Source organism: Eimeria acervulina, genomic scaffold (genome assembly GCF_000499425.1).
Source record: "Eimeria acervulina Houghton genomic scaffold, Eah_scaff68, whole genome shotgun sequence".
Taxonomy (NCBI): Eukaryota; Apicomplexa; class Conoidasida; order Eucoccidiorida; family Eimeriidae; genus Eimeria; species Eimeria acervulina.
In genome coordinates, this window is record NW_013549662.1 from 25,963 (window position 1) to 52,029 (window position 26,067).

General features: G+C 51.4%; 7 protein-coding genes across 7 annotated transcripts; 3 read left to right on the forward strand and 4 right to left on the reverse strand.

Moving 5' to 3' along the window:
- Nucleotides 1-2,503: 2,503 nt before the first annotated feature.
- EAH_00012300 (caltractin (centrin), putative) lies at nucleotides 2,504-3,171 on the reverse strand (the record flags this gene model as incomplete). The annotated part of the gene is made up of 2 exons (XM_013394706.1): nucleotides 2,504-2,839; nucleotides 2,986-3,171. The coding sequence occupies 2 exons, from the start codon at nucleotides 3,169-3,171 to the stop codon at nucleotides 2,504-2,506; spliced, it is 522 nt and encodes a 173-aa protein (XP_013250160.1).
- Nucleotides 3,172-4,645: 1,474 nt separating this feature from the next.
- On the forward strand, nucleotides 4,646-6,588 carry EAH_00012310 (hypothetical protein, conserved; the record flags this gene model as incomplete). The annotated part of the gene is made up of 3 exons (XM_013394707.1): nucleotides 4,646-5,598; nucleotides 5,907-6,010; nucleotides 6,356-6,588. 3 exons carry the CDS (start codon nucleotides 4,646-4,648, stop codon nucleotides 6,586-6,588), a joined length of 1,290 nt encoding a protein of 429 aa, XP_013250161.1.
- A 495-nt stretch (nucleotides 6,589-7,083) lies between these two features.
- On the reverse strand, nucleotides 7,084-12,685 carry EAH_00012320 (hypothetical protein, conserved; the record flags this gene model as incomplete). Its single annotated transcript, XM_013394708.1, has 3 exons — nucleotides 7,084-9,038; nucleotides 9,222-9,615; nucleotides 9,884-12,685. 3 exons carry the CDS (start codon nucleotides 12,683-12,685, stop codon nucleotides 7,084-7,086), a joined length of 5,151 nt encoding a protein of 1,716 aa, XP_013250162.1.
- Nucleotides 12,686-13,486: 801 nt separating this feature from the next.
- EAH_00012330 (hypothetical protein, conserved) lies at nucleotides 13,487-16,158 on the reverse strand (the record flags this gene model as incomplete). The annotated part of the gene is made up of 6 exons (XM_013394709.1): nucleotides 13,487-13,718; nucleotides 14,203-14,243; nucleotides 14,407-14,482; nucleotides 14,683-14,902; nucleotides 15,039-15,183; nucleotides 15,355-16,158. The coding sequence occupies 6 exons, from the start codon at nucleotides 16,156-16,158 to the stop codon at nucleotides 13,487-13,489; spliced, it is 1,518 nt and encodes a 505-aa protein (XP_013250163.1).
- A 1,299-nt stretch (nucleotides 16,159-17,457) lies between these two features.
- EAH_00012340 (hypothetical protein, conserved) lies at nucleotides 17,458-17,916 on the forward strand (the record flags this gene model as incomplete). Its single annotated transcript, XM_013394710.1, has 1 exon — nucleotides 17,458-17,916. One exon carries the CDS (start codon nucleotides 17,458-17,460, stop codon nucleotides 17,914-17,916), a length of 459 nt encoding a protein of 152 aa, XP_013250164.1.
- A 732-nt stretch (nucleotides 17,917-18,648) lies between these two features.
- Nucleotides 18,649-21,452, forward strand: EAH_00012350 (hypothetical protein; the record flags this gene model as incomplete). Its single annotated transcript, XM_013394711.1, has 4 exons — nucleotides 18,649-18,766; nucleotides 19,069-20,170; nucleotides 20,825-21,014; nucleotides 21,153-21,452. 4 exons carry the CDS (start codon nucleotides 18,649-18,651, stop codon nucleotides 21,450-21,452), a joined length of 1,710 nt encoding a protein of 569 aa, XP_013250165.1.
- An 817-nt stretch (nucleotides 21,453-22,269) lies between these two features.
- Nucleotides 22,270-23,781, reverse strand: EAH_00012360 (hypothetical protein, conserved; the record flags this gene model as incomplete). Its single annotated transcript, XM_013394712.1, has 5 exons — nucleotides 22,270-22,302; nucleotides 22,458-22,655; nucleotides 22,845-22,902; nucleotides 23,044-23,593; nucleotides 23,712-23,781. The coding sequence occupies 5 exons, from the start codon at nucleotides 23,779-23,781 to the stop codon at nucleotides 22,270-22,272; spliced, it is 909 nt and encodes a 302-aa protein (XP_013250166.1).
- Nucleotides 23,782-26,067: the final 2,286 nt, after the last annotated feature.

The window sequence follows — 26,067 nt, forward strand, 5'->3', positions numbered from 1 at the left end:
GCTTTATTTGAATGAATGTTCCGTTCATTGTTTTTGTATTCGGCCGAATTACTCAAAACTAAGAGGGAATACAAATAACTGCGGCCACACATTCTCACTAAGGTCCGTTTGTCTCACCAGACATCGCCACCAGGTTGCCCAAGCCGCCGAGGCATTCAACCAGTTGAAATTCAGGAATTTGGCATATTGTTTAGTTATGCCTGGTTTGGTGGCTTGACGGCGTTAAGAACATGCACCGGGCTCCCTGAGGGAGTGAGTTGATGAATTGCGCTTGCCTTTCGCTCTTCGTTCGGTTTGTTCCTCGGGCTGTTATGAGCTGTATCGCCTTCCAAACCTACTCTAACACGAGAAGCTGCAACAGAGAAACTTTTTGCTGGCCCTTCTTTAGGGTTGCCAAGGGTTTCTGCTCCGACTAACGCAGTCGGGGGGATTTCATGTTTTCTAGGCACCAGCATTAACAACGTCAACGCTCCTCCCAGAGGCAACAGAACGGGAATACTTTTGGAGGCCTCACATATGTTGTGCAGCAGGGCAAGCATACCGCCCGCGCTCACACTTGGCTTGGAATGGGGCACGACGATGTTACGCAATTACACTAGAGAATGTCACACAAGAATGCTACGGAGTTACACGAGAATGTCCACTGTCTGCTCCGTACATATCTTTTCGCAGCAGGAGAACTTCAATTCTGTGGCATCTTTGGGTTGCCCAAGAGGCTTTACTACTCGAGAAGATGCGGAAGCGTCCGTGCTCGCCTGTCACACATAGTCAGAGGAAGTGGGAAAGGTGACGTGGCAAGTTTTGAGATCATTCTGTGGAGGCATGCATAGCTTATTCTCCATTTCCGTTTTGTTGTTCCGTATAGTGGGACACTTAGCAATAATGAGTTGTCCTTTGAACTTACTGCGCCCATAGATGAGCTTGCCCTAGCGCGTATTTAGCTCCTAGATTGCTGGTAGGTGCGAGGCAACAGCCAGAATACCCGAGCTGCAGTGGATGAGGGGTCCTTGAGGCACATGGAATTCGGGCTTATTACCGCCCTTTTCCTGGATTGAATGGGGGGAGGCGCAGCGTCGTTGGATTGACATTATTATTCCCTTATTTTACGTTTCACTGGTGTATCTTCACAAAGTACAAAAGGTTGTACAATAATGCACAGTTAGAACGCCGGCTTCTGCAGGATTGTGTGAATGACAGTTGGAGGTTTCGGCTAACCTTCCTAGTGCCAGATCCTGGGCATTTCCACCGTTTGCCGCTGCTACACAGACGGGCACGGACGTCTGCGCATCTTCTCGAGCAACGAAGCGTCTTGGGCAACAAAAAATGCCACGATATTGAAGTTTTCTTGTTGCGAAAGGCAGTTCAGAGCTGCTTCGTTTCGTTTATCTGCCTGATCTACGTCGTTATCATGCTACTTAGCTACAGGTATATAACCCACTTGAGGAACCTGCTTACCGAGAAAATTGCAGCGACGTGCCGCTTGTTTTGTGGAAGTGGTGTCGCATTAATACTGTGCAAAACCCTGGCTCGTTGGTGTTCTCTGCTGTTTGACGTTAACTGGCTTCTGGATAGTCGAGGCATTGCCAAATCACCTTCATTTCCCACGGCACCACGAGGCCAGAGAACAGAAAGCTTCGGTCAAGTGCCGTGTATAGTGTGTACTCTGTAGGGGGAAACTTGAGTACGTGGGACTTTCTTGACTTCGGAAGCACATACCAACTAGAACAGGTTTGTTCCTGACTCTAGCATCAATCACTTAGATACCGCCACATATGGCAAGAATGAATTGCTGTTAAGCATGTTATCTGTTGAAATGCTTGTGCTCGAAGGTCTACTGTGTGCATCTCCGGAGTGAGTAGTATGGCCCTGTGTGTGAGCGGCTGATCGCCTTTTGTGTCCTTCAATCCTCTAGATGACAAACTCGGAAAAGAAAGAGGGTCGAGGTGTAAATTAACACGGGGGAATTTCTGTGGCAATAGTTTGAGTTATTCTTGCTTCCTGAATGGTCTAGGAGCAGTTCAAGCGCCAGACTATGGACTCCCTGGGTGTTTCTAAGTAATTCTAGAGGGGGTCTACAGAATGGTCAGACACTTCACTTTGTTGGAACATGCTGCAAAAAAGTGCTCTTCGTGGTTTGAGAAAAACTAGCACACCCTGTCTCTTGTATGAAACACCTGCATACATGAGCCACGCGCCGTGCGCCAGTACATACTTTGACAACGTTTTCCAGCTGGTGGCGGCTTACGTTTTTGCCGAATGCGTCTCCAAGCACGAGAAAATTCCCGGTATTTATAAGCTCAACATTGAAAAAGGCAGTTTCTGATTTGTCCAGTGAAAAAGGAGGCGCGCTAACAGTGGTATTCGTGCGAATCAAGTAAATTCAGGCCAGATGAGAAGCCAACGCAATGTGGGATTTGCGATAAGTTGATTGTACTGCAGGCACTATCTCAGTGGCTTCACTGAAAATGCAGTTTTTTGTTGCGCCGCACATTTATGCTTATGGCTACGGGTATGTCTGCTTGCTAAAGACTTCCTGCAGCTCTTGTAGCAAGATGCAACCGTCGTTGTCAGCATCTGCCTGGCTCAAGAGCTCTTGGGCAATAGTGGAGGTCATGTTGGCCTCCTTGAGCGCTCGCGATATGTGCCTAACGCATATGCGCCCGGTGTTATCGGAGTCCATTTGCTTAAATGTCTTTAAAACCTCTTCTGGAGAAGATAAGTCCGATGATGGAGTCACAAGCTGCATGAATTCAGGAAATGTGACTACTCTTCGCCCGCCGGCGTCTATAATGCCAAGAATTTCGGCCAAAGCGGAGCCTTTCACGTCAAACCCGGCAGCCTGATAATACCCAGGTTCGAAGTGCCGCAGTAATTCTCTTTTTATGAATATGCAATAGTTACTATAGGTACTGTGGCTGCTTACAGGCAGGCGTGGATTACTAGCCGTGGCGGTTGTTTTCTTTGGGCCTTTTCGTATAATCTTACCACAAGTCGGCTTTTGAGCTCTTTCAAGGGTATGGTGCCACTCCCGTCGATGTCGCAAGCCTCAAAGAGAACCCTCATTGCCATGACTTCGTCTGCTTTCATTAGAGGACCCTCGTAAGCGGAGGCGTCAAATTCCGCACCAGCCGCGGTGGACAACTGGAAGTTCATTTGCTTCCCTCCTGTCATTTTCAGGACTGTTTCTGCCCTTGCGGTTGTTTTTGCCTGCTGTGGCCAAATTGATGGTGCAGTTTTCTGGCGGAGTGCTCCCTACCGCCGAGGCTGATAATTGCGGAAGCTGTAGGGCCACGTTGTCTAGGATTGCTGCATCAGCCAGCGTATATGCTCATTCGAGAACATGGATGTACGCAGGGTACGGCGGCTCAACGGTTGTGGAAAAACCTTCGCAACCCTGTTGATCTTCTGTGCCTCCACTGCTGCGGCAGGTGCGGTAGACTACAAGCATTGAAGAGTTGCAGAAACGAATAAACACTACAAGCATTGAAGAGTTGCAGAAACGACTAAACACTACAAGCACTGAAGACTTGCAGAAACGACTGAACCACTGTAGTAAAACTGAACCACTGTAGTAAAAAGCTCAAGGCGTGGTACTTCGCATCCTTCCGTAAATTGGGAAGGATGGGTGGCTGGCACTTCAAGTCCCTCTGGACGTGCAAGCTAGTGTTCTGAATCAACGCAGATGAAGATTTGTTCCATGCTGAGGAGATATGAAAATTAAAATGATCCCTGCGCTTGTTTAGGGATGAGCCACTTCCACTCAGTGGGACTGGGCGGGGTCGGTGCACTTGCGTCATGAAGATCTGCGCGGTGGGTCACTCCGTTAGGGCAAAAGCCTTTTTAAAAATTGTCTCATTTTGGGTTTCACTATTCAAAGACCCTCCATTCGGTATATTGTACCGAGAAAGGTAGGTAGCGAGCACCGGCTGGGCTGTGCTGCACTGAATGCGGCCAGATGAAGCCGGGGTGAACGCAGTGCTGCTTCATTCATCTTGGAATGAAATATTTGCAATAATTCTCCGAGACAAGTGCAACTTAGAAATGGTACAAATCAGTGAGTAAAACTACGAGTGAGCTGGAACGGTAACAGGTTACGACCGCTGCGCCTCAACGTACTCGCCGGACAGCGCTCTGCCTCGCACGAGTTGTTCGTGCAGGAACGGTGGTAGCTGCCAAGGAATAAATCAGTGCTATAAAAACAGAGAATTTTTTATATTTAACAGAAGAGGAAAAATATGCCTTTATTGCTTTGCGGACTCCGGACAGCCAAGAGTTGTGCCGCTGTGCGATGCGGTGTTCACCGTGTGGAGGGCCGGACGAAGGCTGCGCCCACAGTAACGAGAATCTCCACGCCCCGTGTATCTTTGCGGCTTATGCTGTTCTATCAATTTGTGAACCATTGAAGCAGCCCGCTGTCTTGGAACGCCCTCCTTATCTATGCTGAATGAGAATTGCTGCCGAGACGCAATATATCAAATCTGATTTCGCGCTGCGTATGGGCGATGCTTCCGCTTTTCGTTCCTCAGGCACGCACACACCCACTCACGTATTCAAATTGTGGGCCATTTCCGCCCATTCAACACCATTGTTGAGACCCCTTTGTTCCCCGCACAACCGAAGAGCAGTTGCGTCATCGCGAGCCCCCATGGCTGACTTGGACACTTGCCCCAGAAGCACAATTGTAGAGTCAGTCTCCTGCAACGTTACAGGGCTGACAAGCTTCTACTCCCCCCATGGAACGGCGGAAACCAACACACCCAGGGATCGCCAATATGAGAGAAATGCAGAACAAACCCAAGAGCACAGCCAGGAGTTTCTCCAGTACACTTCCGATCAATCTAGGGAGATGCTTCATGAAGGTTTTGTGGACAGTCACCAACCATACAGCGAGCCTATAATGGACAAAGCCTGCGGGTCTGCTAAGGGGGAAGTGGTTCAGGCTGCTGCTACTTTAGTCAGTGTGGTTACTGATGTACCGCAACAAGGTGAAGGATCCAACTGCTGGCACCGGAATAAACTTGTCAGTGGGACAAGCAGTGAAGTCCTGCGAAATTCATCTGTGCCGCCGGAGTATCACCGGAGAGCAAGCCTGAATGAGACGGCGCCGATCCTTGGAAATAAGGCATATGATAGGGTATCTCCCACACGGCTATTTTCCACGTTCTCCACGCAGCACGTTTCCCGAGACCTTCAGGTGCGTTCTGAATCATCAGGCCAGCGTAATAGTAGGGTGTTTCAACAGCCGTTGCTGCAGCAGGAAGAGGTATTGCCATCAAAACAGCCGCCAATTCAGAGTGCACCAAATGTGTCGCGATGCCTCCACAGTAACAGAGAGTGGGCATCTGAAGGTCACTCCTGGCCCAATCAAGGTGTTGCAACGACGCCAGTTGCCAGGTTTTCGGCGGAGACAAACCCGGAAGAACTGACTGCAATTCATGGAGTCAGGCTGCGCCCGAATAGCCCGTGCAAAAGCAGCGAAAACTCTGCAACTGCCAAAGATTTAGTAATAAACGCACTTTGTGACCAAATCCAGCATCAACAATGGAAGTTAAGAGTTCAGGAAAGTCGTTTGCACAACCAGGAACAACGCCTTCATGAGTTAGAGGCTCTTGTGAGCTCACTGCAGGCGCAGCAGGAGTGGAAACAACGCCACCACCAACAACAGATGTGCCACTTGCTTTCAAGACCACGCGGATGCCACCCTTTATCTAGTGTAGAAGCCGTCAATGACCTTCCGTCGAGTTCCTCCGGGATTCCACGAGTCACCACCAACCCATCACTCATTGGTATCAAGTAGACATCCTGCTACAGCGATTCCCAATGAGTCAACATCAAGAATTTTATGGAACTCCAGAGTAGCATTCCCGATTCCGATCTGCTGCTATTTGCTTTCTGTTTCCATTCAGGCTCTCAGTGGGCAGCAGGCATCCTGGAGTCGTCCCCAACCCATCCAGAAAGACAAGGGATGCGCGGCAACCCTGCAGATCACCAGTGGTTACGGAGCAATACCGTAAGCAGCCAGTTGCTTCTGTGGAATATAATGCATGGTGTTGTGTTTGATTTTTTCTTGACTCTTCGTTGAGTTGAACCATACTGTGGTGGCTTCAAGCCCTCTCATGCATAATTGCAACGTAGTATAGTGATGCCGGTTCTTAGCCATGAGGGGCAGCACCGGATGCACCGATTACTTGAGGCATTGCATTGCCAGAGTCAGCATCTTCATTGGGGCAACACGTGACTCCTCCTGTGACATGCGGGTAGGATCAAGCGCGGGGAGATATAGGACCAGAGGACTGCCGTGAAGGAGCTCGCAAGAAGTCTCCATTTTGCTGTTTCTAAATTTGTTGAGGGGCAGTGGCTCAGATGCAGCATAGGCTGCCTGCCCTTTTAAGCTTAGTTGTAGCTGGCCTGTTGACGGTGGCAGTGTCGTACATGGGTATGGCCAATCTCTTAGCCAAGACGCCATTCGAATGCTATTTTATCCCTCCCCACTCTTTCCCGCTCCCATACCAGTCTTGCTTAGACAAACCCTTGAAGGGCAACTCCAGTGCAAGCGGTGAGAAGGAATCTCATTTGTGCTGGCTGTGAACAAGAGTGGCTGGTTAATTTTGACCTGCCTCCCGAAAGTGTCCCTGTAGGGATGTTTTGAAGGTGGATGTGGAATACTATTCCTGTTCATGACGTGCGCTAGACTTCAAGCGGCAAAGCAATGAAAACGCCGCACGGATGGCGGCAGCACAACGGTGCTGCAGCTTTCCCATAGAAATACGAAAGCACCAAGTCGTGTTCATTTGCTGCAAACCCTTTTTAAAAACTTGCCCGGGCGGGGTAGCAACTTAGGACAAACAAGGCAAGCCAAAAACGTCCTGTTTCCGCGTCCGTTGCTTCGCAAGCACAGGCTTTCAACCTGTTCATCCACTAGCTTGCGGTCTCGCCATTTCAGCAACAATACAAAAATCAGAAAAAAACAGTAACCCGCTTCGAGGACTATGCTAGACAGGTGCGACGAAGAGTCGCGAGCTTTTCATTCTTGCAGTTCCTTCGTCAGCCATCCGTCTGCGGAATGCTGCACTTTAGAGACGTTTAAGTGGCGTAGCTTTCATCGTCATCTCCAGAGTGGCATTCAACAGGAGAGGATGTTGAACTACAGCAGACGAGTTCTGAGAGGCGAGTGCACAGCCTTGCCATCTCAGCCAGCACCTGCGGCTCCGACAAGAGTTCCACGGCCTCTCGCGTTAAGCTTGTAGGACTTGCAGGAGACTGAATATTCTGAGACGCCCTACGAACGCCTCCAGTTCGCTGTGGCTGGGGTGTTACTGCTGGCCGCCGAGTTGTATGCTTCGCCAGGCATAAACGCGTTGACGATGAACGGCGCGAGGCCAGCTCCTTCGATTGCAGAAGGGTATGCTTCTTCAGGGGAGGCTCACGAGGCCGCTTTGATGACGTGGCATCAATACCCCCATTTGTTGGTGACGCGGCTATATCTGCATCAGTCTGAGAAGAGCTTTCAACGAGATCTTCTGAACAGGTGGCAGCTGCGAGCGATTCCTTTTCTCTTGAAACGTGCATTGCATCTGCGGTGCCAACTGACTCAGGCGGCTCGCATTTCGCTGTACCTGCAGCAGGTAGGTTACCATGTTTTGCATCCAGTATCTTTGCTGCCTTCTGCGAGTCTCCAACGGAAGGCGGCTCTCCCGGTGCTGCTGGCACGCGCCACTGTGCTTGTCCGAGGGGCCGCAACGGCTTTGAACCTACAGCGGTCTTCTGCCCTATCAACGCCACGCGGGGTACTGAATTTCTTTCCGCAACATGCTTCTTCGCTTTTGCTTTTGTTGCAGTCGTCGGCGTAGCTGAACAACTTTGTGGCTGTGGGGGATCTACCGCTAAGCCACCACTCAGTTTGCAAGACTGAGGCTCTGGTGCTCGAGCTAGCAATTTCGCTTGGATTTTCGGGGAAGGAGGCAGGTCAGGTAAGCTCGTCGTGGCGGCCTGTGTGTGGCTTGCTCCGGAGCTTTCTTTTCTGTGACTTTCCTTCGTGTGGGAGAGTTCATCTATCTCCTCGGTGAGCACTTCTACACGTTCGTTCGTATTTTCGTCTTTGAGGCTGTTCCCAGGGAAACTCCTGTTCGCAGAGGAGGGCGACAATAGTGAGGCACAAGGGGAGCTTGGATATGGAGGCGTGTTCCTGCTTGACCCCGAGCAATCTTCCCCACCTATGTTTTGGTTCTCTTCACTTGCAGCTTTGCCCTCATGAATGGGGTTTCGAAAGGTTCTATCGGCATAGGAAGACTTGCCTTGGGATTGATTGCAGCCTTGAGAAGCAGCTGAACTTCTATCCTCCTTCACAGGAGCTGGGGTGGGAGTTGGAGAACCCGCTGTTTCTTTTTGCTCTTTGGAGTTGTTGATCTTTACAGAGGCAGAGGCATGCTGGAGTTTGGAACCCACGTGCACATGGTAACTTGAGACTAGATCAGGTCTCCCAGATAACCATATCGCAAGTGCAGCAAGTTCTCTGCAACGTTCTGTCAGCCGCAGATAGCGAAGATATCTTTCAGACGGTAGCAGAGGCATTCGGCATGCAGTGGCCCGCACTTGCTGCATCGCTGTGGACTCGAATAGGTCAAGTTCAGGGGGCCCGGCCGTGTCGCCAAAGCAGCAACCGGGTAACCTGAAACCTCGTCCTAGTGAACTGCCCTTGCCAAACCAAGTTCGTGAAGATTCCCTGACTGGTTGGCAGCTTGAGCACCGCTGTTGAGGCAAGGGCTTCTCTGAAGTGATGGGAAGGGGACTAGCCCGACGAGACGGCTTGCACCAGCTGCTGCACATATCCTCGTCTTGGCAACCCTCGAGGGTCTGGTCGGTAGAACATGTACTGCAGGAACAGTTACTAGCAGGTTTGTCACGAACTTTAAAGGAATGTTGCGTTATCTTTGGGATTACAACGGGTCTTTGTCTCTTCCGGAGCGAGTCCACAGCAACCGCTAGCAAGTAGTCAAGATAGTCGTCAAGCGGTGTACGAGGTTTGGGGGGCGGCGAGCCTAAATCACACGCGTAAGCCCTTCTGGATGCTTGTCCATCCGCTGAAACCATACGTTATGGTGTACTTAGTGATTATAGAAAAGAAAGCATATGCAGGACACAAAATGAACTTGACAGCCTCAGTTGTTAGTTTTAGTATGAAACGGGCATTGTGGTGTCACTTCAACAGAGTTTCCGCTCACCTGGCATTTCCGAAGTGTTGGTTGGAATGCCCTTGGCCTCAAGCAAATGCTGAAGCTTTTGCCCCTGTGTTTCAATGAACCCTTCTGTCTCTAAAAACGCTTGTAGATCATCTGGGGAGAAGTGACTGCGCGTCTTTGAACTCAGGAGTTCGCGGTGTTTGTTGACCCCGACGAATAGAGGCGGGACGACCTCCTGCCACGGGAATTTCTTGCTAGCTGTGATGGTGTTTCTCTCGACGGTATCTGCTGCTGAGTCTAGCCAGCGTGCAACTAGCAACATCTTACCGGGTCCATCGTTGCTTAGGTAGGATACTGTACGCTGGGTGGCTTCATCTCTGGCCTCTTGTGTAATCCGTCCAGAGCGCTCCAGGACATGTATGAGAGTTGCAGAATCCTGAATACCCCACCCCAGCCATCACAGCAGCATGGACACATTGGAAAATTTAGCTCAAGTGCATTTTCTGGTCGTCTTGTTGAAGAGAATAGTGTTAAGCGACCGGTTCGTGGTTCTGGTGCCAATGCAGCGCTTCCACTTGCCGCACGCTGCATTCCAGCTACAGTAGGACTTCCCCACGAAAGTGAAGCGCAAAAAGAGCGTCTGCAACACCTGTAACTGCAGGCCAAATATAATTCTATAGGCAACTAAATGCCCTGTAGCTCACGTCAATAGGCGGGGGGGACTTCGGGCCTTCCTTAAGAGGTAAAGTACATAGGCGCGAGAGAGGCCTAAGAGGCTGCTCCAAAGGCGGCAACTCCTTAAGTGTGAGATATGGGTATGGCGGCTCTGGTTCGGGCTCAGTTGCCGCTTGCTCTTCTTCACTTTTACTTCCTTGTCCTCTTTCGTCTTCTTCGTCAAGTCGAGCCATGCCCTGTGCTTCTGGCGTGGGAGATTCTTCATCCTTGTGCGCAACAAGAGTTTTGTCTTTCTCTTTCGCGTGTATTAACTTGACTGCCTTTCTTCTAGCACTGGTCTTGAAAGGAGCAGAAGAAACTCTGGGGGGAGAACTGCGGTCAGCCACGTTCCGCGCCCGTGGAGGAAACGTTGGTGCAATTTTGGCTTGTGTTGCCCTCCTCGGAGGAGGCACAGACATTCTCCGTCCCCTTGCAGATGGCGGGGAGAGCTCTCGAGGAGAAATAGACGACGACTTTTGGAGCGTTCTGCTACCTTTCCTCCCTATCTTTTTTGCGATTACAGGCGACACTCTTCTTTTGGCTCCGGCGGGCAGCTTCGGGCTGAGTGAATCGCCGTTCCTAGGAGTCACAGCCTGTACTGCGGCTCTTCGACCCTCTCGGGCTTTAGGGATATCTTTCAGGAGAGGAATCCTAGCCATCCCTTGGCTTTTAGCTCCTCCATTTAGTTCTTCCCCAGTTAATACAAAACGCCCGCCCTTGATCGCCGCCGCCGTGCTTTTGAACTTCGATACTGGCGCAGCCGTAAAACGCCTTTCGCGTTTTTCGGAAGAACCCGAAGGACCTTCTAGACTTCCTTCCACGCTTCGAATAAGCTTGCCCCCCTCCGCACTATGTTGTGGAGAAGCAACAGCGGCGAAAACTGTATGCCTCCTGGTAGATGTAGGTCTAGGCTCGCCAGGCTGTCGTCTCCTGCCACCTGAAGAAGGAGCTGAAGTTTTCGTTAAGCCTGGCAGTTGGCCACTGCGATCTACCGCCTGCGACTCTTCATGTGCCACGAGGCTCCCTTGACTCGCCAGAGCACTCCTACCGGACATCTCCTCATCCGAATTGCTGGCCCGCGGAGAGGGTGGCAAGGCTTCAACTTCTCGAGTGACAGAAAAGCGCACAGAAGACTGCGGCCTGTTTGAATTCCAGTCTACAAGCCCACATCTGCCTGATTCCAACTGCCTGCCAAGCCCCCAGTCCGGACAGTCCTCTGCAGTGCTATCCAGTGACGGAGTGGGAGCGGATTTGAGGCTCTCTTCTGAGTCCCCAGACCTCGCCGATGCAACAGGCTCAGTCCCTGACTCGTTGCTGGGCTGCCTGGAGGTAGCCCAGTCCACAGCGGTGAGCTGGAATGGCCTTCTTCCCGCACTGTTCTTTTCCATCAAAGCCGCGGGCGGCCGCGTTTTCAGGGGTCGCCTGTATTGGAGTGCGCCTTGAGGTAGCCGTGAAGCTACATGCATATATGACTTCCCCGTGCTAACTGAACGAGCAGGCAGAGGTTTATCATGCGAGTGCAACGGCTTCTCAAGTCCTCCCGATCCAATAGAATTTCCCACGTCACGTTTGGGAACGACACGGACTTTTGTAGACGAGGCACGCCTAAAATCACGATCCTTTGGCAAACGGTTAGGCGCATTGCGAGGTGCATCGGCAGGGCCCTCAGAGAATTGCAGACTCGTTTTTGGAGCCGCAGGGCCATCGTTGCTCCATTCCCTGGGTACATGCGCCGCTCCCCGAAGAGCGGTAGCGGGAGGAGTCTTTGACGGACTGGCCCGTGAGTAGTGAAGCGACGTCGGGCGCAAATGATGGTCTGTATTGCGTAGTGGAGCATTGGCGTGCACTGTCCTCAAGAAAGCTGTAGACGCAGGCATTGGAGAAGGCAGTTGGGCCTCACGTGTAGCTGATTGATGGGCCACAAAGGCGGAGCCCTGGAGACGAGAGGTGCTTGTCCTGCTGGTTGTAGCCAATTTGCCGAGGGCAGCGCTGAGAGGTACCAGCGGCATGACAACATGCAACAATTTCTGAAGAAGTTCTGGACGCTGGAGGAGGGCATCGGGTCGCCCTTCCTTCTCCAGCTGGTCCACAAGGTGTTGCAGCAGCATCCATGTGCGACGCTTTTGGAGATGCGGGATATCGGGGTCTGCCGAAGCATGCTTGTCAGTCCAGCGGGGTGATTCTAAATGGCTATCATAGCTGTGGGGTCCATCCTGCATGGACAAACCATCTCCAGCATTAAATACGCGTCTTGGGACTTTGCCATCATTGTCGGTGTGCGGTCTGAATTCCAGCATCTGCTGCTGGCGATGTGCAAGGCGCCTCTGCTCAGGAAGGTTCACACTCGATGCATGAGTGCGGCGGCTGGAGATTGCTTGCGATCGTCGGACGGATGGCCCGACAGACAAGGGCCGTGCTACAGGGCGGGACCTCTCATACTTGGGAACTTCGCGGACAGCTGGTGCCGCTTGATCTTCCTGGTAGATTTTGCTGCCTCCACTAAGAGCAGGCGAGGATCGGTTGGCAGCGCGTGCTTTCGGAGCAGTCCAGCTGAGCGAACATATCACTCTAGATTGATCTTTGTAACCCGGTGCTGCTTCTCTTGTTGTAGCCGCCGCTCTAGGAAGGGCTGCAACTGACGGCTGCCCGATCAACTGGCCCAACACACTGGGATGGGTTTGTGCATGAAGGACTGGAGAAAGTTCATTGTTTCCTTTTGAATGTTTGGAAGTCGAAGAAGAGACACGGTTTAAGCCATGGCGGAACCGATGAACACCGCTGTAGTCCTCCATCTTGCACGCGTTTTGCACTGCCCCGTGTCACATGCAGTTCCCCTACAAGTGACGTCCTCTCAGAAACCGCGGTTGTCTTAAAGTTGAAGTGGGAGTATATCTCCTGTTGAACAACCCCATCGAGGGGAAACAAGGATCAACTGTACCAACAAGTTAATTGCGGCACCGCGAGAGCATTCGCCCACCACGGACGCAGGTCACGGTGAATCGTGCCTCATTTGAGCCGGCAAAGTGCACTTCAAACCTCATTCATGAGTTTATCATTTTTTCTTTTGTCTGATGCACTAAGCAAAAGTAGTCGCTGGTGGTCGTCGTAGGCCTAGTTGGACCTGACCTGCGGCTTGTTTCGGCGGCGCCCCCGGTGGCATAGCGGCTCCTAAAGAAGTTATACCATCAACCTTTGGGCCCTTTGATATCTCCTCAACTTTTTAAAAGTACCGTAGTGCCTATGAAGCTTTGCTGAATAGTCGTGGGGCACAATAAGGGGAACGTGCAGGGTTTGCTAGCTGCAAGTCTTGCTTGGGCTCCAGGACCGTTGCCCCAAATGAAGGCTCCGTCTAGACTTTTCCCACAGAAGATAGGTCAAATTGAAAAGGAAAACAAGCATTGATCCAAATAATACGAACAGAGGAAGACATGCACCCCTATCAGACGCAACCTTCACATCGAGCTCGACGTCGATTCGCCAACGGACCGGTTCGCCAGCGCTGCGGACGAGCATGTGTAGAAGATTTCCCTGTGCACATCCTACATGCTTCCCCCCAAAAATTTGAAGTTTGTGGATGGGCAGGAAGTGAACGGTCAATATCGGTGAACGTAACAAGGAAAAACGAGCAGCTTCCCGTTATCCCCCAGCGTGTCTTTTCGACCGCCGTGATTAACACGGTGCAGGTTTCTACGCAAAGGTCGTCCGAATGCAGCGCCATGCTCAATTTCATAGTTACTAAGCTGCAACCTATTTCGGAGCTCCTCATGAAGTACCAGAGGGTCTCCAGTTGTGCTGGTGTTCGGTTCTTGTCGCGGCACGGCTAGCCTAGGAGGCATAATCAACCGAGCACTAAAACAAATGCACTGTCAAGGCAAATCCACACTTCAAAGTACCCTTCTCTACACTTCACAGAAATAATCCTTCACAGCATCTGATTCGATAGTTTCTACGTCTGGTCGGCAGGACGCTGAGCGGCTTTAGCTGCAGTTGACCACACGCGAGGCCTCACAAAAGTTAAACAATAAAAAGATATAGTCTGGTTAACTGGGGAACACTATGCTGCGCGGCATTCCCTGCAGCTGAGTGCGCCCGAGGCCTCAAAAAAGTTAATAAATAGATAGAGTCTGGTTAACTGTCTTCGAAGTAAAACGTAAATCTGTTCTGCTGCTCGGCGACTGACGCCAAAGCTCTTGACCCAGTATTGAAAGGAACTGCTAAACAACTGGTTGGCATGCGTACGCAAATCCCAACTAGGCAAAATTCAGTCCCGCCGAAACGTAGCTGATGCTCTCCAAGTTTTCGTAGTCACCAGCCACTTCTCATTATATGACCGATGTCGTGAAGGCGGCCCTGCAGCAGTCAAGATGCACGACAAGAAAAGTCTAACTTGAGTATTCGAACTCAGTTTCGGCGACACTGTCACGCCTTTCGGAGTATCTCGCAGCATTTGTCGTCATGGTAAGAAAGTTAGGTGACGGAGGTGTAGGAACGCTGAAAATGGAAAGCGTCATACCTTTAGACATGTCTTTGAATCAGCGTACAGTCGAAATGGCCTCTCCAATCGCGGCTCCGGATCAAACCATAACATTCTGAGAGCAGGCATCCATTGAACAGCGATCAGACCACTCATAACATTAAGGGCCAATCATAATAATAGTGATAAAATGGGCTGTGAGACGGAAAGACTTAAGAGCTGCCCCGAAATGTTCAGCTTGTGCAATGTTAAATAGCTACAGCGGCGAGTAAGGTCTTCTGAAAAACGGGCACGAGCAAACACGTCAAGTCGCACCTCTCTAAGTCGAGAAGTTGCTCCTGAGTTAGCTGAGTGCAGCGTCCTCGTGGGCCGCTCCGTAACGCGCTCTTCCTGCCATGGGAAGAAGGAGGGGCAAAGTCTACATTGACAGAGGTCCTCCCTCGAGCGGCCATGAGGAACTGCCGTGGCGGGTTGGGAAAGACGAAGCTCTCAAACGCAGTGGCAGGAATGCCACAGGCGCTCTCTGAGTAACGGTCTGTACAGGCGCATAGAGCAAGAAAAACGGCAATGCAAAAGCATCCATACACAGCAAAACAAATATATAGAAGAACAATTCTCAGCACAACTAACTATTGTGTCGAATCGCCTTGAAGGGACAGCTTGGAACTCACAGGCACCCGGCGGCAGTTCAAAGGAATTCCTGCGGATGATGCATGGCTCTCCCGGGACCCATTCGCGGTCCCTTAGGGGACGTACATATTGATTGTGTAGGGCAAAAATTGCCCAGTCGTCGCTTGTTGTGTAGGCACAACGTTCCTGTAGGGTACGGCACCAACACTCAAATTCCCACTTAATGCCCAGGTCCCTCATGCAGGGCTCTGCCGCTGAGCTATTCCTTACTTTCCACCTCTGGTAGAAGCAGGTTACACGGGTTCTAACACACTACGGCAATACAACAGCATCCAGAGGTAGGCACAAATGACTCACTCTAGGTGTTCGCGAGGAAATAGGATTCTGTGTCGACGTCTGGGGAATTCGCTTCTCCCACAGTGCCTCTGCAACGCCATCACCGTAGTCCTCCGCGTTTTTCTCCTCTCCAGGTTCCTCCCATTCTGCATCGTCTTGCAACAGTTCCTGTTCCTCGAATTCTCTTTCATCACGTGGGGCGTCAACCGCCTGACGCAGGCTTGAGTCGGGAGGCACTATCTTCTTGTCGGCAGGCGAGTGGCTAGTGCCCAAGATCCGTTCAATGTTACCAGTCATTCCAGCTCCTGCACTACCACTCTGAGGAGCAGGCCCTATATACTCCGATTTCATGTCATATTTGGAGTTGACGGAAAATGCATGGTGCGAAGCACTTGAGGGCGACGGTGCGGTGTATGACCAGTAGTCCGGTTCCTTCCCCAGAGACCCCTGAACCCCAGTCGCCTGCACTCGGGAGAAGGAAAGTGCGTTGTCTCGTCTTCGCTCCTGTCCTGCGGAGGAGTTGGGTGCCAGCCTCTCTGCCTGTCGATGTAGCGATGTCAACCCTCTTGGTGCAGCTGGCGCACGAGACTTCTCAGAGGCCGGGGCAGACGCAGTCTGAGCAGCCCGCAAATTTGATGCGTTTGTAAGTTCATACATCTGTGAAGAAGTACCCGAAGATCCCCCACCATCCGCTTTTGCACGTCCTGTTTTTGGCGTGAAATTCACTCGGCGGCTATCCCCAACTAAAACGGATGAGCCCACATGCGATTCTGCCGCGGGGCATCTCCCACTTCCGAACGATGAGGCACTCGCACACCTGTCCATAGTACCCCCACCTGAAGTGGCACACCTGCTGCAGTTATATGCACAAGCGAAGCGAGAGCGCCATGAAGCAGAGGCCTGCAGGGTAAGACAGCGTGGGTTCTGGGTCCATGCGAAGCGTCTCTTGAGGTGTGTTGAATGAAAAACAGAATTAAAATGAAATCGTGAAGGTGGACTAGTGCTTGTTGAAGTCAGCAAGTACGGAAACCTGATTCTTCCCAGGCATCGAGGCTGCAGCCCGACGCGCGCCAACTCACCAACCTTCCCCTCTGAACAAAGACCCTTGGAATTTCCCCAGTTGCTCACGAATATTTTTGCTGGTAGGTTTCTCAGTGTAAAACTGAAGAATCTTGAAGTTGAAGGTTTCCGGAAGGCCGACCGCTGCAACTTCACTGCGACGTCTCAACACTGCGCGACCGCCAGTTGTGCGCAGCAACAGCATTCAAATTGGCGAAATCTTTTCTGGAATAGAGTCTAATTAGCAAAAGTACTGTTCTTCAAGTTTGGGAGAAGCACAGCCGACAGGCTCCTACTTACAGCTTTCCTGGACTGCCGCAATGTGGCCTGCGCTGGTGAGGGCTGCCGTTGCAAGTTGTTTTCTACCCACAGCTTAGACGATCACAGAAAAACAGTGCACGAGGACTGGGGCCTTACTATATTCTAACTAAAAAGTGGTAGTTTTGCAACAAGGAGCGAGAGAAATTTTTCCCAGAGTTTCGGGTCCCCGCTGCAACACCAGCGGGCTGTTGGAGCCGGCTGTTAGATCAGCGGAGCAACAGCTGCATCCTGCACAGGTTTGCATGAGCAGAAGGACTTCTTCTTTTTCTTCGCTTGCCTATTAATCCAGGATACATGCAACAATGGGAAAACGTTGGGGATGCTACTACCCCTGAAGCCTGATGTGGTCAGCACGCTGAACCTGAGCCGATTCGAAGCGCGCAGACGCATTCTGCTGCGGCTTCGCCTCCACCTTTACTTTCCTCAATTGTCACTCAAAAATATGGATTAGAATAAAGAAGATACTAAGCTTCATGCTGCTGCTTACTCGTAGCCGGGCCAGTGCACCCTTCGCCACCTAACATGCGAACTACTTGCGACCTTGCATCCGTGGAAGACCGATCATGATCTTTGCATCTGCCTAATGCAACCCAGAGCAAGTTAGAATTCAAGGTTGCTTGATACGTAATTAGTGAAGGAAACCCCTTAGAGATTTACTTCTTCCTTCGTTACAACGAGCCCTTCAGGAGATGCAAGGTCCTGGCACTCCAGAAGCGTCTGGCCGGACCAAACAAGCCTTTCGGAATGGCACAGCCGAAAGATAGTCCAAGAGCACTAGCATTACTGCGTGGAAGGAGCATCCTATACCAGCTGGAGCACCCTTTGCTCCACCTAGGTAGGGCGCGAAGCTGCGACATCACCATACGCTGTGCCGGAATATCCCGTTTTCACGCTGCCTTCGACTTGACGGGTTTACAACAGCTCGACCACGGTAGGCAATATGCTTTTATGGTGAAGATACGACCTCTGATTGCCCTGTTACTAGTGATAGCGACTGGTATGAGGGCCCTGCCAGCCACTGGCTTGGCAAGCTTCGAGGCCTCTCAGCCGCTCACCAAAGTAATGTGGGTTTATCCCGTTAAGATGCGTGTTTTCTGTCGTAAAGGGCGAGGCCCTGCATCTGACTGCGGTGTTGCCAATGGAAGAGTCGACCGAAAGGCGTTTGTTAAGGATTTGGCGTCTTTGAACGGTAGAGCAGATTAAAACTTCACGCAGCAGTTTACAAAGCAGAAGTTACAGCGCTCCCTGTGGAAAGCGAACTCTGTATACTTGGGGCTAATAATACGAGCAGCTAATCGAGAAGGTATGCCTCCAAGCGCGTCGGCGTTGCTGTTCTGTGTGCTCCCGGGATATTTTAGGAACATGGCTGAATAACCGTCGGCTAGAGCCTCATGTCTGGCATCAGCTAGAAAATGGCGACACACTCATGTTTGCATCGTCTGGTAGGTAATGGCCGTCAACTCGCGCGGAAAAATTGAAGCGCTGGTACCATTGTTTGTTCAAGGGCTTTCGCTGAAGTTTGTGAGACGCGCAAACACCGTGGCGGCTCATTTTTGATGTAATCGTATGACACGTAAAGCATTATTATGCTGTGTGTAGATGATGCACATCTCGTTTTCGTATTGCCACCGCCTTCGGGGATCCTGTGTGCACCACCTCGTTGGGTAAGTTGGGGATGTTCATCCACAAAGCATGATAAATGACAGGTTCTTCTACTCCAGCCTCAAAAGGGAACGATGCTTAGTGAGAACCTGGAATATGTTTACTTTCTTATTGCTGGGGCTGGTTTACTGTGAGTAGAAAGAGAGAAACAACGAACCGGAAAACGCACCGAGTACGCCGTTGACGGAGCTGCGCCAGGCTGAGAAGCCGTTGCCGACGACAGATACTTCTGCCCAACGAAGTAGTTCTCCGGCTGCAAAATGCGAGACTGACATGCCAGCGAAAGCCCTTATCCCTAATAAAGCCACTTGGGGTCTTTCAGGGAGCGCACGCCAAGCGACAGCGGCCTCTGAAAGGGAAATTACAACATTTCCGGAGAAAATCGCTCAAAGTAACTCAGCAACCACGTGCTCTGTTGACGTCGAAAAGCGCTCTTGCATGGAACGGCCAATGGCACCGCCCCCCAAATATCAGACACAGACAACATCTCTCCTTGCTGAAACACCGACAGAGCCGTACGTGAATGTGCAATCAATTGCGCCACAGAGAACGGCACAGACCCGAAATACCACGTCGAAGAAGATCGCGGACAATTGTCTGGAAACCGGCCTTCCTCTGAGCCGAAAGCGACTGAAATTCCCAAGTGTTGTTACACCTTCAGCAGACGCTGCATCCACTACGGTGTCTGCGCAGGATGCTGCTGTTGCCACAGGAATGTCCATCTCAACCGCCACGAATACCGCAGCTTTGGAGCACAAGAAATTGCGAAATTGTCACATTCGCGGAAAGATCCGCATGGGTATTGCCGGCAGAGCTCACCGGGGGCCGAGACAAAACCGCTTTGCCCTTCTATCAACTGTGACGATACAGCACCTGCTTGTCCAGAAGAGCAGCGCTCTGCTGCTTTTCCATCACGAAGTAGCCAAGCAACGCCTGAGAAAGATTTCGCTCCAGCCACCACAGGCCCCGCGCCCTCTGACATCAAGCAGCAGCCGGCAATCCCAGTTTGCTCGCGCTGTCAAGGAAATATGACGTTGCATGAACGATGGGAGCATGAACACCGGCGGCCGTCAGACCCGCCTCCCCAATCGGAGAAAAACTGCGCAGCATATATTGGTTTGCTGGCTGCTGGCGGGGCTAATTTGCGGCAGGCAGGGTGTGGCAGCAGCAACAGCAGTACGATACCTCCAGCCCAATGCAGGATCGCTTCAAACATCTCGGCCAGCTGTTGCGGCCCAGTTCTCCCATCTGGGCTGCGCCATGCAACTTCTGTTGCCAGCAACTGTGCCCCTCACTGCCCTCCTATAACTCCCCCCAGCACCACCTCTGGACAATTTTGGCAGAAAAGATGGGAGCCGTTGCCAGCCAACAACTTTTTTAAAGCCTGGGAGGCCTTTCCCACCTCTTGGGTTCACACTCTACGGGGGTCTTCTGTTGTCGTTCCCGTGTGGGGTCACGAAGGAATGGCACATCGGATTTCTCGTATTCCCCCTCCTGTGATACGGACGAGACATCTGAGAAATCCGTGTAGATCGAATTCAGCAACAACCAGCCAGATCAGTTTGCAACAAGAACAGCAGCTGCCTCAGAAGAAAGGTCACTATGACTCTTCGTGTAACTCGACCGCCCACAGGCCTCTTGTAAACACAGCCATCCAAACCGAAAACACACACATAGCGCAGTCAGCACGAGATCCTGCCTATACGTGTAACGGGTGTCCATCGTTCTACCCACCGAGACCCCCTTTTGCGCGCACTACGCCCCAAAACAAGCAGGTAAGCTGCGCCAGCTCATGGTGAGTGTCTGCGGCACTTGACCCTGATAAACGTCTGACGAGGAAAATGCTTGCGGTGGTTCTAGCGTTGGAAATCAACGTTGCTTTCGAGAAGCATGGATTGCATATATATACAATCCATGCTGCATGAATCTCGGTTTTGTGCCTTCGTCTGCACTCCAGGGGGCTTCAACAACAGAACAGGCTGACCTAAGCCAGCTCCCATCGCGTGGTTCTGCTTCTGCTATTCGTGCCGCACCACAACACTGGTCTTCAGATTGCAACTGCCCCCAAGCAATAGCAGGAGCCACATTGTCTGTAGCTGCTGCTGCCGCAGCTGCTGCGGCTTGCAATATATTCGAGGACGTGTGCTTCCCACGTAGCCGGCAAAGCAGATGCACAGGACAGGAGACATGTTTAGCAGCTGAAGGCGCGCAAAAGGGAACTCGAAAGCTAGTCGAAGGCACGCAGCAAGATGCAAATACAGCACCAAGTCGGTTTGGGCCAAGAATTCCCAAACGACCACAAGGCGTTACCAAGTAAGTCGCGGAAGTGGGATTGGGGCAGAGCCAACCGCCATTCCAAACCAAGGCCAGCAAGCCCTGAGTTTTTGAAGAAGCCATTCTCTTGATTTTGGTGTGGATTCTGTGATGTGTCTCGGCATTGGTTCAGAAGTTCCAGCGGTGCGCGATGCAGAAGCAGGACTCCAACGCATAGAAGGGGCGCTTCAAACAATTCCTCACTGGGTGTCCAAACGCATGACGACGATGGAATTCCCGACGTTACACGCGCACCAGCCAGCGTACAATATAAAAGGCTTATTGCAGAGGAAGCTGAATCAGGCGCCGCTACGGCTGCCTTCCAGGTAAACTGTTTCCCTGCGGGCCCATTAACAACGACGACGTTCTCTCGGAGGCAACTGCGTTCCTAGACGATCAGTGGGCAGGCAAAACGGTGTACGCAAATAAGCACTTAGTTTCCGCCGAATTGCTGCTCTCCGCAGGCTGCCGCTGAGTTGCAAGCTGCCGCTGCAGCTTTCGGGATGGCCATTGGTCGGCTTTCATCCCTCACAAGCCCCGTCAACACCAACCAGCAACCAATTATTCCAGGGATCCGCAGGCAAGGCCCTACTCGTTCGGAAGCAGATAAGAAGTCCCAATTCCTTCATGCTTCAAAGAGCCTCCCTGCTCTTAACGGCCACGAAACTTCCAGGGTTACGCCAAGGCGTGAGCTGTCACAGAGAGAGGAACAGCTTTTGGACTGCATGGCAGCGTCTTTTGCTGCCGTGAACTTGGACCCGTAAATTAGAGCCTGCTACAGGCCCCTCTCGAATGGGAGCATGCGGCACTGTGGCACTGCACTTTGCAGTGCCAGGCAGTTGAGTTGTCGCTTCACTCCCCACAAGACAGGCTGCACTTGCTGAAGCATAATCCGCCATGCTAGCGAGCAATCCTACGGTGCATTGATATTTCATGGTGTTCGTCGTCAAGCTAATGCAGAGCGGTACTGTATGGGGTGATGGCAGCCAGTGCGCGTGCACTGGAGTGCCGTTAGCTTCTAAGTACTACTAAGAGTCAAGCATGGCACCAGCAGCTGCATGGCCCAAAGAAGAAGCGAATCTTAAACATCAGTGAGTGCTTCACCCGTGCTCAAATACGCATCGGCTATTTCGGGCTGCATAGACCAAGCCGTCTCTCGGGTCTCAAGGCTGAACAGCTACGTGAGAGAGATGCAATACTGGGAAATATATCCCCGCAGAAATAAGCCAGGGATAGTGCCCTCGCTTCAACAAAATCTCTGGTGCGCGGAGAAAGAAAAAGTCTATCCCTGTAAGGCGACCTATTGGTTCAAAAAACAAAAACTACAATTCTAGCTGCTTCGAAGCAGAAGGCTGCATGGAGTTCCAACGGCAGGAACGACGCTCCAGCAGACACATCCACCGCTGGCTAGTCCTGGCCTTCTTCGCGTATGGGCTTCTACAGCCACCAGGAAGCAAAGTGGCGCGAACTATACATTAGAAAAACTGCCGAACGCATAAAAGGAACGCTGCCCGCAATATAGGAGCCCCTAGGCAAAAATCCCAGGGAGAAAAGACCAGGCATCCGCCTGGGTACTCGGCCTCATCGGGGGGACTCTTCTGCCAAAAACTGCTTCTGCGACAACCGCACACACACACACACACACACACACACACACACACACACACACACACACACACACACACACAAACACACACGCACATACGCACATACGCACGCAATCACGGGTGGCTAGACAGCGCCTTCGCTGTTCAGAAAAGTGCAAAAACCGCCACAATGATGCTACATCCTGCAGTAGATGCTTCTGTAGGGAAATCCCATATCAAGTGAATATCTACCACTTTTGAAAGGTATCCATATCGATCGGAGTCAACGATAAAGAACGGAAATCCTCTAGCGCCGTATCTGGTCCTCAGGCAGCGGCTGATCGCGGTTTGATGTGGATGCCCTTCGACCATAACCACCACCTGAATAGCCACAACAAACACCACCTTTTCCGTGGAGCTCTGCTTTGCTATGAAGCTGTTGCGCGTCCCCCCCCGTCTGAGGGAGGCCTTAATAGCGCAAGCTTGGTACAATTCCTGTGAGTGCTGCACAGTAACTGGTCTATCCAAACTATTTTACTTCTAATGCAAGGCCTCCCCTCCTTCCCTTACCGTATCCTTCCCAGCCTTTTTCAGTGCCCGAATACCAATACCGCAAAACTTGCATCGCCTATAACGACGCAAGGGACACACGGGAGACATAGACAGCAAAAACAAGGCAGAGAGAGGGTTAGAACTATGTACTGCGCTTTTGGCTAGAAAGGGGACTTGCGCTAATAGGTACCAGGGAGTCAAAGCCTGCAGGACTCACCTTACCACGAAGGCGAAGGACTTCCCTTTATCTAGCATATCGTCGATCATCACAGGAATCAACCCGGGGTCCGTCACATCTTTAAATGGGTCATGCACATCGCCAACAAAGTTAAAAACTTCCCAGAAGACTAATCCGATGAGAACTAGAAGAGAAGCAAGCAGACCCGTCGTAGCAAGGCGGCCTGCACCCGGAGGGGACATGTGGGGGGCTTCTACCCTTTGGATCAGCTTCTCCCCCCTGTTTTGGAGCAAATACACATCTCCCGCTGAAGAAGCAGTCTCTGCAGATGCCTGCGCACTACTAACAACGGTCTGGAGAGGTGGGGGCGTAGTCTCTGTGTCGGCCTGCTCATGTATCTGAACTTGCACCGGTGCATCGGCGAGTCCGCCGTTGCTTTCATGCTCTGCTGCCACATCTGAGCACTTGACAATTAAAATTACGGCTGCGTGAGCCAGGAGATTCAGGGGATGCACCCCCCAGAAGCTCGATACCCATCTCTTCCGACCCATGGCGGCGACGAGAAAATCGGTGTAGCAGACCCGGCAACCTGCAAAGGAATATCAAAAGAGTGCTAGTACGGAAATTACAAAAGTGTCCGCTCCATCTTAATTTATTCCTAAGGAGTTACCATGGGGTATGGAGCAAAAAACAGAGCAGTGGTTGACCCGGTGAGCAGATGCTGCGGCGCAGTGAGCCGTCGCAGACAATTAATGGCCATGTTTCAACTTGTGCCATCCTCTACAGAAAAAAAGCCTTCTCTACTAGTGACCACGGTACGCATAAAGTTTTTTTCACTAATAGTAATTGCGTGTTAGTCTATAAATTCGGCAGAAGTCTAACTCTCGCCTCCTGCACGTTTCCGGCTACTCCGCATTGCAGTATCAGCACCATGGAAACGGATGTAGGATCTGGTCTACAAAGGACCTTGTAATATTACGAGCAAGACCACTAATGATGCCGAATAAAAAATGCAGAAACCATACCACTTCGCACTACGTACTAACAGAGATGCGTGCAAGGATTTGTAGCAATGTTCCAATCATATAGATTCTCCCATGCCGCGAGACACCCACGGTTACCACTGGTAGGCGGCGTTGGGTGGTTCTCTGGTTTTAATACAAAGCCTGCGCATCTTCTTCCCACTGTTGGGGGCTTTGTAATAGGCATTTAAACGCAGGGTGTAGCGAAGTCTGCGTGAACTCAGTACAGGTATCGATGTTCGTGAGCATGCATATGCGGAAGCCAAAGAATTGTTCAACAAATGCCTACGCTGGTAGTGCATGAGTCAAAAAAAGGCTTCGCATGCCTGCATGTATGGCTATTTTACCGCAACTGTTGCAGCAGAAAGTGCTGTAACTTAGAGCAACCCCGCCCCCTGCCTTACCTGCCGAAGGAGTTTGTGGCGCTGTGCTGCCCATCGTACAGACAGTTTCTTGCCTGTCATAGGGGTCTATTGCAACATGCGAAAAAGCGTCAGCGAACCCAGATGACGAAGGCAACGATTAAGCCTTCAACTGGTCGGCTATTTTGGAAGGCCAGATATATATTCGAAGCATTTACTTGCATTTCACCGAGAATTCTTTTAAGCGTTTGAAGCCGACGGGGGAGCGCCACCACCTTTCCTTTCTCCCCGCCAGCACAGGGTTGCGCCCGAGCACTCTACTTGACGGTTTGACTGTCCCTTGTTTTATTCGCACGCTCTCCGTTCGAATTTTGCTTAAAGTTACTAAAATCTCCCGTAACTCCGAACAGCGCTTGTTGGGTTTGGGGGTGAGTTCGACACGGTGCACTGGGAATCCTGTTTTGTGTACCCCGCAAAAACGCAAAACATGATAGCAGTGAAAGCATCCAAATGAGGCCTAAACGTCCCGAATGCGGCGGCATTCGCAGGAATACACCTACCAAGTGTGGGCTTCCCATGACCTAGGCTGTGCCAAATCGGGACATCAGGCAGGTTCATTTAGCAGCTCGGTGATGAGGAATGAAACTGAAACGAGCCCAACTGCGCGCTGTTCACCAGGTGACATGCTTTCAAGGCCAGCAGAAAAATGCACGTTGATCTGTGTTCTGCGTTGTTTCTTCTCGCGTACACTGTCTGCCAAACGTACGCTCCTATCCAGTTGCTACGATGAACATCTTTCGACCACCAGAGACCCTATGCTTATACAACGAACACCTTGGAACCGCCTAACGGAAATAAGCTATAGCTAGGCAGTTCTGCAAGTCCCCCATACGGTTAGTGTAACCCATCCACGAGCAGGGGGACACCAAATAAACTTGCTGTTTCTGTAACGTCCGTGGTAACTCGTTCTGAGAGTGACGTCCTGCTACCTGGAGCTGAATTCCGACCAATCGAAACTTGTCTATAGGATGGTCGTGCAGTCGGATAAGCAAATGGACTACATAACAATTAGTCACATAGCACTTTATGCGTAGAGCTCAAGAATGCAATATCCCCAGCGTACCACGAAACGAGCTCGCTGAACCAACTCAAACCTAGTCAACGCGCCACTGCATTCCCCACCTTTGCCATATGCTCCTGGGCAAAGCACTAGATACACTGTCGTGGCTAGCAACCGCCTTTGGGCGTAGCGTACATCACTAAGTGCGATAGTTAAAAACGCGTTCATGCGGATGTGCATCTAGAAAGACGCAAATGCTCTCCGCCGGAGTACTGGGGACTTCCTACATAATACAGAATGGCGAGAGTGCCCTTGAGATGTCCGGGCAGCCCAACGGGCACTCCAATTGTAAAGCATTCGCATGTGATGCGCTCGAAATTTCCCACTTCTGCAGCTCTTGTTTATACGCAGTCGTGCTTGCGCCGCAACCGCCAGAGTGTGCAGATCTCCTTGGGTCCCAGGGGCGCATTGGCAGAGCGTTGCTCCTGCGTAAAATGCACATGGCCCTGCGGCGTTGCGGTGCTGGTTTAGCTAAATATGGATGTCTCTGTCCTATACGTTAAGGAATCACCTCTTGCCTTTGTTGTGCTCCACCGGATGGCGCATTGTTCGAAGGCCA